This window comes from Oncorhynchus clarkii, chromosome 21 (assembly GCF_045791955.1).
Source record: "Oncorhynchus clarkii lewisi isolate Uvic-CL-2024 chromosome 21, UVic_Ocla_1.0, whole genome shotgun sequence".
NCBI lineage: Eukaryota > Metazoa > Chordata > Actinopteri > Salmoniformes > Salmonidae > Oncorhynchus > Oncorhynchus clarkii.
This window is the reverse complement of record NC_092167.1, coordinates 3464831-3480671: the sequence shown is the minus strand read 5'-3', so window position 1 is coordinate 3480671 and position 15841 is coordinate 3464831. Positions and strand designations below refer to the sequence as shown.

The 15841-nt window shown below is 49.3% G+C and overlaps 1 protein-coding gene across 1 annotated transcript in view; it reads left to right on the top strand.

Annotated features, from left to right (window-relative positions):
• Nucleotides 1-15841, top strand: part of LOC139379638 (ELKS/Rab6-interacting/CAST family member 1-like) — a 319125-nt gene that overhangs the window by 134188 nt on the left and 169096 nt on the right. The window contains exons 12-13 of the mRNA XM_071122447.1: nucleotides 9838-9975; nucleotides 14871-15011. Of these exons, the coding sequence (XP_070978548.1) occupies nucleotides 9838-9975; nucleotides 14871-15011 (279 nt within the window). The remainder of the gene's footprint in view (nucleotides 1-9837; nucleotides 9976-14870; nucleotides 15012-15841) is intronic.

Here is a 15841-nt window from a genome sequence, read left to right as displayed (position 1 = left end):
TAGATCCAGAGAGAGAGACAGTTAGACCCAGAGAGAGAGACAGTTAGACCCAGAGAGAGAGAGAGTTAGACCCAGAGAGAGGGACAGTTAGAGAGGGACATTTGTAAATGATGTCTGAGTGTTGGAGTGTGCACCTGGCTATCTGTACATTTAAAAACAAAGACAATTGTGCCGTCTGGTTTGCTTAACGTTAATTTAAGGAATTTTAAATGATTTATGTTTTCACTTTTGATACTTAAGTATATTTAAAACCATGTACTTTTAGACTTTTACTCAAGTAGGATTTTACTGGGTATATTTCACTTTGACTCAAGTAGGATTTTACTGGGTGACTTTCACTTTTACTCAAGTAGGATTTTACTGGGTGACTTTCACTTTGACTCAAGTAGGATTTTACTGGGTGACTTTCACTTTGACTCAAGTAGGATTTTACTGGGTGACTTTCACTTTTACTCAAGTAGGATTTTACTGGGTGACTTTCACTTTTACTTGAGTCATTTTCTTTTAAGGAATCATTACTTTTACTCAAGTATGACAACTGGGTACTGTTCCCACCACTGCATATTTGTGCACATGGAACACTGCTGGGATCTTTTATTTCAGCTGGTGAAACATGGGAGCAACACGTCACGCTGTATGTTATTCAGTGTAGATACTCTACATACTGCAGACCACAGAGAGTTGGACAGGAAGGTCTCAGACAACATCCTGTTGGTAAAGGGACGGTTATCTGGGAAGAGCAACACAGAGTCATTTTGTGAAGTGGTCCTTGATTAGCAGAAGTGACTGTTGTCTGTAGCTGCCTGATGCAGAATGGATGGACCATGTTGGAGACGGCTGCTGTGTGTTGAGAGGCAGGACCGGAACCGGAACTAACTAGAGAGATACAACTCCTTCCTAAAATATCCAGGATTAAAATGTCTCGGTGTCTGTGTGTGTCTCTGTGTGTGTGTGTGTCTCGGTGTGTGTGTGTCTCAGTGTGTGTGTCTATGTGTGTGTGTGTCTCGGTGTCTCTGTGTGTGTGTGTCTCGGTGTGTGTCTCTCGGTGTTGGTCTCGGTGTCTGTCTTGGTGTCTGTGTGTGTCTCGGTGTCTGTGTTTGTCTCGGTGTCTGGTGTGTGTGTCTCTGTGTTTGTGTCTTGTGTGTGTCTCGATGTCTGTGTTTGTCTCGGTGTCTGGTGTGTGTGTCTCGGTGTTTGTGTCTTGTGTGTGTCTCGTGTCTGGTGTGTGTGTCTGGTGTGTGTGTGTGTCTTGGTGTGTGTGTGTGTGTGTGTCTCGTGTGTGTGTGTGTCTTGGTGTGTGTGTGTGTCTCGGTGTGTGTGTGTGTGTGTCTCGGTGTGTGTGTGTGTGTCTCGGTGTGTGTGTGTGTGTGTGTGTGTGTGTGTGTGTGTCTCGGTTTGTGTGTGTGTGTCTCGGTTTGTGTGTGTGTCTGGTGTGTCTCGGTGTGTGTGTGTGTGTGTGTCTCGGTGTGTGTGTGTGTGTGTGTGTCTCGGTTTGTGTGTGTGTGTGTGAGTGTGTGTGTGTGTGTGTGTGTGTTATCCAGGGCCCTAATGAGACAGTGTTACACCACAGCCAGTCTGAAGAAGCGCAGGCTGGATCAAAGGAACAGTCTCTCTGAATGTCAAGTGTGTTGGAGGGTTCAGTCAAGTCTGCACAGGAGGGTGTGTGTGTGTGTGTGTGTGTGTATGTGTATGTGTGTGTGTGTGTGGCTGCTTTCTAATGTCCCTCCATACATTTCAAGTTGTCTATTTCTACCTATGTCTGTGTACATATTGGTGTGTGTTTTGTGTCCTGACTTCTGACAGGTTGTCAATCAGGCTGTCAGGTAGACTGGGGATTAATGAGTCAGAAATAGTGTAGGTGTCTGGGCAGACTCAGTCCACCATGTGCATGAAAACGACTTGTCTTTCATTGAATGACAACAAAGACTTTACTGAAGAATCATTACTGAATAATCCCTGCTGAAGAGTGAAGAATCACTACTGAAGAATCATTACTGAATTATCCCTCCTGAAGAGTGAAGAATCACTACTGAAGAATCATTACTGAATTATCCCTCCTGAAGAGTGAAGAATCACTACTGAAGGATCACTACTGAAGGATCACTACTGAAGAATCCCTACTGAAGGATCACTACTGAAGGATCACTACTGAAGGATCACTACTGAAGGATCACTACTGAAGAATCATTACTGAATTATCCTTCCTGAAGAGTGAAGAATCACTACTGAAGAATCACTACTGAAGAATCCCTACTGAAGAATCACTACTGAAGAATCACTACTGAAGAATCACTACTGAAGAATCACTACTGAAGAATCACTACTGAAGAATCCCTACTGAAGAATCCCTACTGAAGAATCATTACTGAAGAATCACTACTGAAGAATCCCTACTGAAGAATCCCTACTGAAGAATCACTACTGAAGAATCCCTACTGAAGAATCCCTACTGAAGAATCCCTACTGAAGAATCCCTACTGAAGAATCACTACTGAAGAATCACTGACGAAGGGGCGTAGACTTCGGCTTGACTCAATAATTTTTTTTGTGTCCCCGAACAACTGAAAAAACCCTTAGTGAAGTCCAGAAAGAATAACTTCTGAACTGTTACAGCTGGTTGAACCAGAGAGAGAGAGAGAGAGAGAGAGAGAGAGAGAGAGAGAGAGAGAGGACATGAGTCAACCCTGTTTGAGACCAGATCAAACCAACAGTTTACAGTGTGAGAGCCCATTACTAAGACAGCCCTTTCCTTTTCTCAACTATGAAACTATTCACATTAAAACACCTCTGACTATCAGCATCACAGACCAAGGATCAATCCCAAATGGCACCCTATGTCCTTTACTGTGGACTACTTTTGACCAGAACCCTATGGCACGTCAGTGCACTACATAGGGAATAGGGTGCCATTTGGGATGGAATTTAGGACATCTGTCTAAACATGTCTGAACATAATTTAAAACAATAAACCGGCCAAATTCTGGTTTTGTTTCTTCTTGGGAAGCAGCTGTAGTAGTTTGAACTGCATCAGGGCAGAAAAATTCATCATCAAATTTCTTCTCACTTTTTTTCCACTCAAGTTTTTTCCGTTTGTTTTTCTTTTGCGAAACTTTGTGCCAAAACATCCAGCGGTTTAATTAAATTCATACTGTAAGTTGACACAATTGTATATTTTGTTACCATGACGACCATGAACTCTCGTTGTTGGCTACGTCGCAGGTTATTTTAGTTACCATGACGACCATGAACTCTCGTTGTTGGCTACGTCGCAGGTTATTTTAGTTACCATGACGACCATGAACTCTCGTTGTTGGCTACGTCGCAGGTTATTTTTGTTTGATTCGTTTTTTGAGGGGATGTTTAGAAGAAAAAAAACATGATTTTTAATTATTAAGATGAACAACAGCTAAAGATGATTCTGGACTGACAGAGAGGAGGATAGGAGATAAAGACTGAGAAAGAGAGAGAGAGGAGGATAGAAGGAGATAAAGACTGAGAAAGAGAGGGAGAGGAGGATAAGAGATAAAGACTGAGAAAGAGAGAGAGGAGGATAGAAGGAGATAAAGACAGAGGGAGAGGAGGATAGAAGGAGATAAAGACAGAGGGAGAGGAGTGTCGTGTCTTTGGCTATGCCGGATTAAGTGATATGACATGCTATTCTATAAAATAATTTATCCGTAATTAATATTACCTGATTGAGCTAATCATGTAAATGTAATTAACTAGAGAGTCGGGGCACCACAAAATAATATTTATAGAGCTGTTATCTTCTGAATAAACTCTTAAAGACCTAGTAACATTTTACATCAATAGCAGTCAATATTAATCGTCACCTTAATTCAGTCTCATCTGAAAGTTGTAAATTCTTGGTTATCTTCACGAACCCTGGCTAACAAGTTGAATCAGCAATACAAAATTGGGTTTAATTATTTATTTACTAAATACCTAACTAATCACACAGAATTACACATACACATAATTAATCAACTTGATTACAAATTACGTCATAAAGGAAAACATCCCTAGTGGGCGAAACAGATATGACAGCTTGTTACACAAAAGAAAAGGGGCTGGGTTTGAGTGAAAGAGCGGGAAGACTGAGGAACAAAGGGTGAAGCTGTGCTATCGTAAATACAGTATCTTATGCATTCTAAATTACCGCCCATTTGGAAAAGGAAAATGCAATAAATATTTACTCTGAGCTGCGCTTCGGTAGGTTGGTGGTAGATGGAAGGCCGTGTTGCCAAACCGAGTCCTTTGAAGAATGTCTCTGATGGTCAATTGGATACGTTGTAGTAACATCGTTGTGTGATAGACGGGATACTCTGTCTGTTCCTTCCTAACCCTCGTTTGCATCTGCTGTTGCTAACTCAACGGCTAGGAGGTATCACTTCTGTAGTGAAAGAGTTCGAAGTTCATACCATTCGCAACCAAAACTCACGCTGATATTGGCTTCGTTCTGTAGTTATTGTCTGAACCATTCTGACATCGGACCGTCGTCCTCACATCCTCGGAACAGGAGGTTATATTGTCGTCAAGGCTTTATAGAGGAAGGGAGAGGAGGGCGTGTTCGAAAAGTTTTATAGCCCATGTCCCTTCGCAGGGGCGGGCCACTGATTGAGCAGAGCCCTAACCTTATGGAAACACAAATCTCACATTTTAGAAGCTAAAATCACATTTCATCCCATCACGAATAATTTCATATTCAAACGTTTATATTAAATAACAATTCCATGTGAATCCGATAACTCTGATGTGTAGACTTTCCACTGTAGAGTTTATGTCATCTTATCATTGATGAGAATGTCTCAGATGACAACTGAACTGACATCATATTCATTAAGTACCACCGCATGTTCAACTGGTCGGATTACCAGAATATAGTTCATTTCCCCCCACGTTCTGATGTTCCCAGAATCTCTTTGTTAACCAAGGGTTTTGCAAATGTAACATCAGTAGGGTAGAGAGAGGAAAAAGGGGGAAAGAGATATTTATGACTGTCATAAACCTTCCCCCAGGCCAATGTCATGACAGGAGGATAGGAGATAAAGACTGAGAAAGAGAGGGAGAGGAGAATAGAAGGAGATAATGACTAAGAAAGAGGGGGAGAGGAGGATAGGTGATAAAGACTGAGAAAGGGAGGGAGATATCACTCTTCGTGGCTAGTCGTCGGTTCTGTAGACTAGGTCTCCCTTCCACTCCCTGTCTGAGTGGCTTTCCCAGACTCACACATACGGGTACATTAGTATCCCTAGCCACTTGATCCCTCCCCCTCAAATGGGTCCCTCTTCTAGATCTCAGAGATCTAAACAGTCTAACAGAGGATAAGATTGAGATATTACCATATTGTTTAAATCTTCATGAGCCATGCTGCGGGGTTAGGGGTACGGCGGGGTTAGAGTACGGCTGGGTTAGGGGTGCTGCGGGATTAGGGGTGTTGTGGGGTTAGGGATGCTGCGAGGTTAGGGGTGCTGCGGGGTTAGGGGTGCTGCGGGGTTAGGGGTGCTGCAGGATTAGGGATGCTGCGGGGTTAGGGGTGCTGCGTGGTTAGGGGTGCTGCGGGGTTAGGGGTGCTGCGGGGTTAGGGATGCTGCAGGGTTAGGGGTACTGCGGGTTTAGGGGTGCTACGGGGTTAGGGATGCTGCGGGTTAAGGATGCTGCAGGATTAGGGATGCTGCGGGGTGCTGCAGGGTTAGGGGTGCTGCGGGGTTAGGGCTGCTGCGGGGTTAGGGTACAGCGGGGTTAGGCGTATGGCGGGGTTAGGCGTGCTGCGGGGTTAGGTGTGCTGCGGGGTTAGTGGTGCTGCGGGGTTAGGGGTGCCGTGGGGTTAGGGGTGCTGCGGGGTTAGGGATGCTGCGGAGTTAGGGATGCTGCGGGGTTAGGGGTACAGCGGGGTTAGGGGTGCTGCGGGGTTAGGGTACGGCGGGGTTAGGGATGCTGCAGGGTTAGGGTACGGTGGGGTTAGGGTACGGCGGGGTTAGGGATGCTGTGGGGTTAGGGTACGGTGGGGTTAGGGATGCTGCGGAGTTAGGGATGCTGCGGGGTTAGGGGTGCTGCGGGGTTAGGGTACTGCGGGGTTAGGGGTGCTGCAGGGTTAGGGGTACGGCGGGGTTAGGGGTACTGCCGGGTTAGGGATGCTGCGGGGTTTGGGATACGGCGGGGTTAGGGATGCTGCGGGGTTAGGGGTACGGCGGGGTTAGGGATGCTGCGGGGTTAGGGGTGCTGCGGGGTTAGGGGTGCTGCGGGGTTAGGGATGCTGCGGGGTTAAGGGTGCTGCAGGGTTAGGGGTACGGCGGGGTTAGGGATGCTGAGGGGTTAGGGGTGCTGCGGGGTTAGGGGTGCTGCGGGGTTAGGGGTGCTGCGGGGTTAGGGGTGCTGCGGGGTTAGGGGTGCGGCAGGGTTAGGGGTACGGCAGGGTTAGGGGTGTTGCGGGGTTAGGGGTGCTGCAGGGTTAGCGGTATGTTGGGCTTAGGGGTGCTGCAGGGTTAGGGGTACGGCGGGGTTAGGGGTGCTGCAGGGTTAGGGGTACGGCGGGGTTAGGGGTGCTGCGGGGTTAGGGGTGCTGCGGGGTTAGGGGTGCTGCGAGGTTAGGGGTACGGCGGGGTTAGGGGTACGGCGGTGTTAGGGATGCTGAGGGGTTAGGGATGCTGCGGGGTTAGGGATGCTGCAGGGTTAGGGGTGCTGCGGGGTTAGGGTACGGTGGGGTTAGGGATGCTGCGGAGTTAGGGATGCTGCGGGGTTAGGGGTGCTGCGGGGTTAGGGTACTGCGGGGTTAGGGGTGCTGCGGGGTTAGGGGTACGGCGGGGTTAGGGGTACTGCCGGGTTAGGGATGCTGCGGCGTTTGGGATACGGCAGGGTTAGGGATGCTGCGGGGTTAGGGGTACGGCGGGGTTAGGGATGCTGCGGGGTTAGGGGTGCTGCAGGGTTAGGGGTGCTGCGGGGTTAGGGATGCTGCGGGGTTAAGGGTGCTGCGGGGTTAGGGGTGCTGCAGGGTTAGGGGTACGGCGGGGTTAGGGATGCTGAGGGGTTAGGGGTGCTGCGGGGTTAGGGGTACGGCGGGTTAGGGGTGCTGCGGGGTTAGGGGTGCTGCGGGGTTAGGGGTGCGGCAGGGTTAGGGGTACGGCGGGGTTAGGGGTGCTGCGGGGTTAGGGGTGCTGCGGGGTTAGGGGTGCTGCGGGGTTAGGGGTACGGCGGGGTTAGGGGTACGGCGGGGTTAGGGATGCTGAGGGGTTAGGGATGCTGCGGGGTTAGGGGTGCTGCGGGGTTAGGGATGCTGCGGGGTTAGGGATACGGTGGGGTTAGGGGTACGGCGGGGTTAGGGGCCTTCATACACCAGCCTTCTGATTGGATGAGACAGGGGACAGACAGCTCATTGCCATGGTCACCGACTTTGACCTGACTTTGACAGATAAGAAAAGAGATGAAGTCGTCAAACTGCCTCAGAGAAACAAAACACTTTCATATTTAGACGCTGAATAATGTATTTTATATTTGTGATTAACAGCAATTAACTATATTTATGGTGTGATTAGTTATATTTATGGTGTGATTAGTTTTGTACTTTGGTTCTCACCACCTCAATCATTATTTTAACAGAGAGAGTCAGAGAGAGAGAGAATGGGAGAGAGAGACATAGAGAGAGAGTCAGAGAGAGAGAGTCAGAGAGAGAGAGTCATAGAGAGAGAGTCATAGAGAGAGAGAATGGGAGAGAGTCATAGAGAGAGAGAATGGGAGAGAGAGAATGATAGAGAGAGAATGGGAGAGAGAGAATGATAGAGCGAGAATGGGAGAGCGAGAATGGGAGAGAGAGAATGGGAGAGGGAAAGAGAGGGGAGGGAGAGAGAATGGGAGAGGGAAAGAGAGGGGAGGGAGAGCGAGAATGGGAGAGCGAGAATGGGAGAGCGAGAATGGGAGAGAGAGAATGGGAGAGGGAAAGAGAGGGGAGGAGAGAGAGAATGGGAGAGGGAAAGAGAGGGGAGGAGAGAGAGAATGGGAGAGGGAAAGAGAGGGGAGGGAGAGAGAGAATGGGAGAGGGAAAGAGAGGGGAGGGAGAGAGAGAATGGGAGAGCGAGAATGGGAGAGCGAGAATGGGAGAGAGAGAATGGGAGAGGGAAAGAGAGGGGAGGGAGAGAGAATGGGAGAGGGAAAGAGAGGGGAGGAGAGAGAGAATGGGAGAGGGAAAGAGAGGGGAGGGAGAGAGAGAATGGGAGAGGGAAAGAGAGGGGAGGGAGAGAGAATGGGAGAGGGAAAGAGAGGGGAGGAGAGAGAGAATGGGAGAGGGAAAGAGGGGAGGAGAGAGAATGGGAGAGAGAGAATGGGAGAGAATGAATGGGATTTATACACAAGGTGATATATTGACACCAGTTTATGTCAAACGCGATAGACAGAATATTGCAGGTATTAATCAAATCAGTCTGTGTTTAATTAAATGTGAAATAGGAGAAAGAAAAAGACAGTCTCTTCATTGAGCTGTCTCTGATGATGGATGTGTGTGTGTGTGTGTGTGTGTGTGTGAGCTCTCTTACATACACATGCCATTTATCAACCTCTCAGCTCCAGGTACTGAAGCCACCTTTCACAGCCAGATAAGAAAAGTTGACAATACAAATTAAACACTGTTTTATTCACCCCTCATTTTTTTGTGGAAAGTGGAAATAATTTATCCGGTTTACTGTTAAACGTTGACAGTTTCCAGCAATATACATTCCCTTTGCAAAGCTATTCAGGAAACATCGCTCTGCACTGGAAAATCTGAATGGCCACAGTGTGTTCTCTGGAAAAACTGTTGTGTTGTGTTCTGTCTGTTCTGTTCTGTTTGTGTTGTGTTCTGTTGTGTTGTGTTCTTTCTGTTGTGTTGTGTTGTGTTCTATTGTGTTGTGTTGTGTTCTGTCTGTTGTGTTCTATTGTGTTGTGTTGTGTTCTATTGTGTTGTGTTCTGTTGTGTTGTGTTCTTTCTGTTGTGTTGTGTTATTTCTGTTGTGTTGTGTTCTGTTGTTTTGTGTTCTGTTCTGTCTGTTCTGTTTGTGTTGTGTTCTTTGTGTTGTGTTGTGTTGTGTTCTTTCTGTTGTGTTCTATTGTGTTGTGTTCTGTTGTGTTGTGTTCTGTCTGTTCTGTTCTGTTTGTGTTGTGTTCTTTGTGTTGTGTTGTGTTGTGTTCTTTCTGTTGTGTTCTATTGTGTTGTGTTCTGTTGTGTTGTGTTCTGTCTGTTCTGTTCTGTTTGTGTTGTGTTCTGTTGTGTTGTGTTGTTGTGTTCTATTGTGTTGTGTTCTGTCTGTTCTGTTCTGTTTGTGCTGTGTTCTGTTGTGTTGTGTTGTGGGTTAGGGTTATGTTGCGAACTTTTTGTTGTGTTGTGTTCTGTTGTGTTCTGTCTGTTCTGTTTGTGTTGTGTTGTGTTCTATTGTGTTGTGTTGTGTTGTGTTGTGGGTTAGGGTTATGTTGTGTTCTTTCTGTTGTGTTGTGTTCTGTTGTGTTGTGTTCTGTTCTGTCTGTTCTGTTTGTGTTGTGTTCTATTGTGTTGTGTTCTGTTCAGTTTGTTCGTTCTACATTGAACACATGCTTTTCTGTCTTTGTTTGTCCTGTGTGTGTGTGTGTGTGTGTGTGTGTGTGTGTCACTCAAGCAAGATCTTATGTGTGTGTTTTCTGCTGACTCACAATGCTCCCTCTCTTTCCCTCTCTCTCTCTCTCCCTCATCCATTCCCCCTCCCTCCCACTCTCTCCTTCCTCCCCCCCTTCCTCCCCTCCCTCTCTCTTCTCCTCCCTCCCGTTTGCCTCCCCCTCCCTTCACCCCCCCCCCCTCCTTCCCTTCCTCCCTCCTTTCCTCTCTCTCCCTCTCTTCAGATTGAGAATCTACAGGAGCAGCTGAGAGACAAGGAGAAACAGATGAGTAGTCTGAAGGACAGAGTCAGGTCTCTCCAGACAGACACCTCCAACACTGACACAGCTCTCACCACCCTGGAGGAAGCACTGGCTGAGAAGGTATATATTATAGAAACACACACATGAGCTTTGGGGCTCCCGAGTGGCACAGCGGTCTAAGGCACTGCATCTCAGTGTTAGAGGCGTCACTACAGACACTGGTTCGATCCCGGGCTGTATCACAACCGGCCGTGATTGGGAGTCCCATAGGGTGGCGCACAATTGGCCCAGCTTTGTCCAGGTTAGGGAGGGTTTAGGCGGGAAAGGCCATCCAGGTTAGGGAGGGTTTGGGCGTCCAGGTTAGGGAGGGTTTGACCGTCCAGGTTAGGGAGGGTTTGGCCGTCCAGGTAGGGAGGGTTTTGGGGGGGAAAGGCCGTCCAGGTTAGGGAGGGTTTGGCCGTCCAGGTTAGGGAGGGTTTGGCCGTCCAGGTTAGGGAGGGTTTGGCCGTCCAGGTTAGGGAGGGTTTGGCCGTCCAGGTAGGGAGGGTTTTGGGCGGTTAGGGAGGGTTTGGCCGTCCAGGTTAGGGAGGGTTTGGCCGTCCAGGTAGGGAGGGTTTGGCCGTCCAGGTTAGGGAGGGTTTGGCCGTCCAGGTAGGGAGGGTTTTGGGCGGGAAAGGCCGTCCAGGTTAGGGAGGGTTTGGCCGTCCAGGTTAGGGAGGGTTTGGCCGTCCAGGTAGGGAGGGTTTTGGGCGGGAAAGGCCGTCCAGGTAGGGAGGGTTTGGCCGGGAAAGGCCGTCCAGGTTAGGGAGGGTTTGGCCGTCCAGGTAGGGAGGGTTTTGGGCGGGAAAGGCCGTCCAGGTAGGGAGGGTTTGGCCGGGAAAGGCCGTCCAGGTAGGGAGGGTTTGGCCGTCATTGTAAAATTTGAATTTGTGGAATCTATGAAAATAAAAGCTGTGGTTTAGTTGTGAGAATGATGCTATAATACACAGCAGTACTACACTACTACACTACTACACTACACTACACTACCACACTACACTACTACACTACTACGCTACCACACTACTACACTACACTACTACACTACACTACACTACCACTCTAATACACTACTACACTACACTACCACGCTACCACACTACTACACTACACTACTACACTACACTACACTACCACTCTAATACACTACTACACTACACTACACTACCACTCTAATACACTACTACATACTACTCTACCACACTACTACACTACACTACTACACTACTACGCTACCACACTACTACACTACACTACTACACTACACTACTACAATACTACACTACCACACTACTACACTACCACACTACTACACTACCACAATAACTACCACACTACTACACTACACTACTACACTACACCACTACATCACTACACTACACTACCACACTACTACACTACCACAATAACTACCACACTACTATACTACTACACCACCACACTACTATACTACCACACTACTACACTACTATACTACTACACCACCACACTACTATACTACCACACTACTACACTACCACACTACTATACCACCACATGACTACACCACTACACTACTACACTACCACCCTACTACACCACACTACTGCACTACTACACTACTACACTACACTACATTACTACACTACTACACCACTACTACGCTACTACAATACACTACACTACACTACTACACTGCTACACTACTACACTACTACACTACTACACTACACTACTACACTACTACACTACTACACCACTACTACGCTACTACAATACACTACTACACTACACTACTACACTACTACACTACTATACCACTACTACACTACTACACTACTACACCACTAGTACGCTACTACAATACACTACTACACTACACTACCACACTACCACACTACCACACTACTACACTACTACACCACTACTACGCTACTACAATACACTACTACACTACACTACTACCACAGGTTGTGAAACAATATCTCTCTTTCGAATGTCTCCCTTTTCTCTCTCTACACCTCCCCTTTCTCTCTACTTTCTCCATCTCCCTCCCCCTTTTCTCTCTCTACTCCTCCCCTTTCTCTCTACTTTCTCCATCTCTACTTTCTCCATCTCCCTCCCCGTTTTCTCTCTCTACCCCTCCCCTCTCTCTCCCTCTTTTCTCCGGACACGTCAGGTGGTTCTCTTTCCCTCTCCCTCTCTTTCCCTCTCCTCTCTTTCCCTCTCTTCTCTTTCCTTCTCCCTCTCTTTCCCTCTCCCCCTCTTTCCCTCTCTTCTCTTTCCCTCTCTTCTCTTTCCCTCTCTTCTCTTTCCTTCTCCCTCTCTTTCCCTCTCCCCCTCTTTCCCTCTCCTCTCTTTCCCTCTCCTCTCTCTCCCTCTCCTCTCTTTCCCTCTCTTCTCTTTCCCTCTCCTCTCTTTCCCTCTCCCTCTCTTTCCCTCTCCTCTCTTTCCCTCTCTTCTCTTTCCCTCTCCTCTCTTTCCCTCTCCCTCTCTTTCCCTCTCTTCTCTTTCACTCTCTTCTCTTTCCCTCTCTTCTCTTTCCTTCTCCCTCTCTTTCCCTCTCCCCCTCTTTCCCTCTCTTCTCTTTCCCTCTCCTCTCTTTCCCTCTCTTCTCTTTCCCTCTCCTCTCTTTCCCTCTCCTCTCTCTCCTCTCCTCTCTTTCCCTCTCCTCTCTTTCCCTCTCCTCTCTCTCCCTCTCCTCTCTTTCCCTCTCCCTCTTTCCCTCTCCCTCTTTCCCTCTCTTCTCTTTCCCTCTCTTCTCTTTCCCTCTCCTCTCTCTCCCTCTCCCTCTCTTTCCCTCTCCCCCTCTTTCCCTCTCACTCTCTTCTCTTTCCCTCTCCTCTCTTTCCCTCTCCCTCTCTTTCCCTCTCCCTCTCTTTCCCTCTCTTCTCTTTCCCTCTCCTCTCGTTCCCTCTCTTCTATTTCCCTCTCTTCTCTTTCCCTCTCTTCTCTTTCCCTCTCCTCTCTTTCCCTCTCTCCTCTTTCCCTCTCTTCTCTCTCCCTCTCCCCTCTCTCCCTCTCTTCTCTTTCCCTCTCTTCTCTTTCCCTCTCCTCTCTTTCCCTCTCTTCTCTTTCCTCTCCTCTCTCTCCCTCTCCTCTTGTTCCCTCTCCTCTCTTTCCCTCTCCCTCTCCCTTCCTGACCCACTCTTTCTCTTCCTCTCTCTCCTCCTCTCTCCCTCTCTATCCCTCTCACCCTGTCTCTCCCTCTCTCCTCTCCTCTCACCCTTTCTCTCACCCTCTCTCTCTCTCTCTCTCTCTCTCTCTCTCTCATCTCCATCTCTCTCTCTCCCTATCTCTCTCTCTCCTCTCCTCTCCTCTCCTCTCCTCTCCTCTCCTCTCCTCTCTCCCTCTCCCCTCTCTCTCTCTCTCCCTCTCCCCTCTCTCTCTTCCTCACCCAATCTCTCTCTTCCAGGTTGAGGTTGACACACAAACACACAGGTGTGAGATGAACAGAGCCAACCGTTGGTCTTCCAGTACGTGGTGTGTGTTGTTCTGACTGGCTGTGAAGGTTGAACACTCTGTCAGACACTGTTCTAGTTGTGATATAAGGAGTGTGAGCTACACTATTAAATGTTACTGAGCTTGTGATTTAATCAGTGTAGTAAGTTCGAGCGCCTGTTAAACTTTGATGGACTGTGTGTGAGGCGATGAATGAGGAAAAACATACTTATTATTCAACCTAGAGTGGTTATTATTAGTTTAATATGATGTAATAATAGCCATTAAATTATAGTAATTTCCACTAGATTATTTTCCAGGCCAGTTGTAATGGCCCTCAAAACAACATTCAGACCCCGTTGTCAATAGAAACCAATAGAAGATGAACTCTTAGGCCGGGCGGCCCACCTAGTGCCCGATGGGACAAGAACATCCCGGTCAGCCAAACCCTCCCCTAACTCGGACGACGCTGGGCTAAACCCTCCCCTATCCCGGACGACGCTGGACTAAACCCTCCCCTAACCCGGACGATACTAGGCTAAACCCTCCCCTAACCCGGACGACGCTGGGCTAAACCCTCCCCTAACCCGGATGACGCTGGGCTAAACCCTCCCCTAACCCGGACGACGCTGGGCTAAACCCTCCCCTAACCCGGACGACGCTGGGCTAAACCCTCCCCTAACCCGGGCGATGCTGGGCTAAACCCTCCCCTAACCCGGACGACGCTGGGCAAAATCCTCCCCTAACCCGGACGACGCTGGGCTAAACCCTCCCCTAACCTGGACGACGCTGGGCTAAACCCTCCCCTAACCCGGACGACGCTGGGCTAAACCCTCCCCTAACCCGGATGACGCTGGGCTAAACCTTCCCCTAACCCGGATGACGCTGGGCTAAACCCTCCCCTAACCCGGATGACGCTGGGCTAAACCCTCCCCTAACCCGGACGACGCTGGGCTAAACCCTCCCCTAACCCGGACGACGCTGGGCTAAACCCTCCCCTAACCCGGACGACGCTGGGCTAAACCCTCCCCTAACCCGGACGACGCTGGGCTAAACCCTCCCCTAACCCGGACGACGCTGGGCTAAACCCTCCCCTATCCCGGACGACGCTGGGCTAAACCCTCCCCTAACCCGGACGACGCTGGGCCAAACCCTCCCCTAACCCGGATGACGCTGGGCTAAACCCTCCCCTAACTCGGACGACGCTGGGCTAAACCCTCCCCTAACCCGGACGACGCTGGGCTAAACCCTCCCCTAACCCGGACGATGCTGGGCTAAACCCTCCCCTAACCCGGACGACGCTGGGCTAAACCCTCCCCTAACCCGGACGATACTGGGTTAATTGTGCGCCGCCCCATGGGTCTCCCGGTCGCGGCCGGTTGTGACAGAGCCTGGACTCTAACCCAGGATCTCTAGTAGCAGAGCTATCACTGTGATGCAGTGTCTTAAACCACCGCGCCACTCGGGAGGCCCTGACCTCTAACTACCCATTCCTCTACAGGTGAGTATGTGTGACTGTCCCCATGTGTGAATTAATCCTCTGACCCTCTCTGTAGGAGCGTATCATTGAGCGTCTGAAGGAGCAGAGAGACAGAGACGACAGAGAGAAGACAGAAGACATCGAGTCCAACAAGAAAGAACTGAAGGAGCTCAGAGAGAAACTCAGTCTACTGCAGGGAGACCTGTCTGACCGAGAGGTGAGCTACAATGACCAGACAGGCACCACACTCAGTCTACTGCAGGGAGACCTGTCTGACCGAGAGGTGAGCTACAATGACCAGACAGGCACCACACTCAGTCTACTGCAGGGAGACCTGTCTGACCGATAGGTGAGCTACGTTGACCAGACAGGCACCACACTCAGTCTACTGCAGGGAGACCTGTCTGACCAATAGGTGAGCTACGTTGACCAGACAGGCACCACACTCAGTCTACTGCAGGGAGACCTGTCTGACCAATAGGTGAGCTACGTTGACCAGACAGGCACCACACTCAGTCTACTGCAGGGAGACCTGTCTGACCAATAGGTGAGCTACAATGACCAGACAGGCACCACACTCAGTCTACTGCAGGGAGACCTGTCTGACCGATAGGTGAGCTACGTTGACCAGACAGGCACCACACTCAGTCTACTGCAGGGAGACCTGTCTGACCGAGAGGTGAGCTACAATGACCAGACAGGCACCACACTCAGTCTACTGCAGGGAGACCTGTCTGACCAATAGGTGAGCTACGTTGACCAGACAGGCACCACACTCAGTCTACTGCAGGGAGACCTGTCTGACCAATAGGTGAGCTACGTTGACCACACAGGCACCACACTCAGTCTACTGCAGGGAGACCTGTCTGACCAATAGGTGAGCTACGTTGACCACACAGGCACCACACTCAGTCTACTGCAGGGAGACCTGTCTGACCAATAGGTGAGCTACAATGACCAGACAGGCACCACACTCAGTCTACTGCAGGGAGACCTGTCTGACCGAGAGGTGAGCTACAATGACCAGACAGGCACCACACTCAGTCT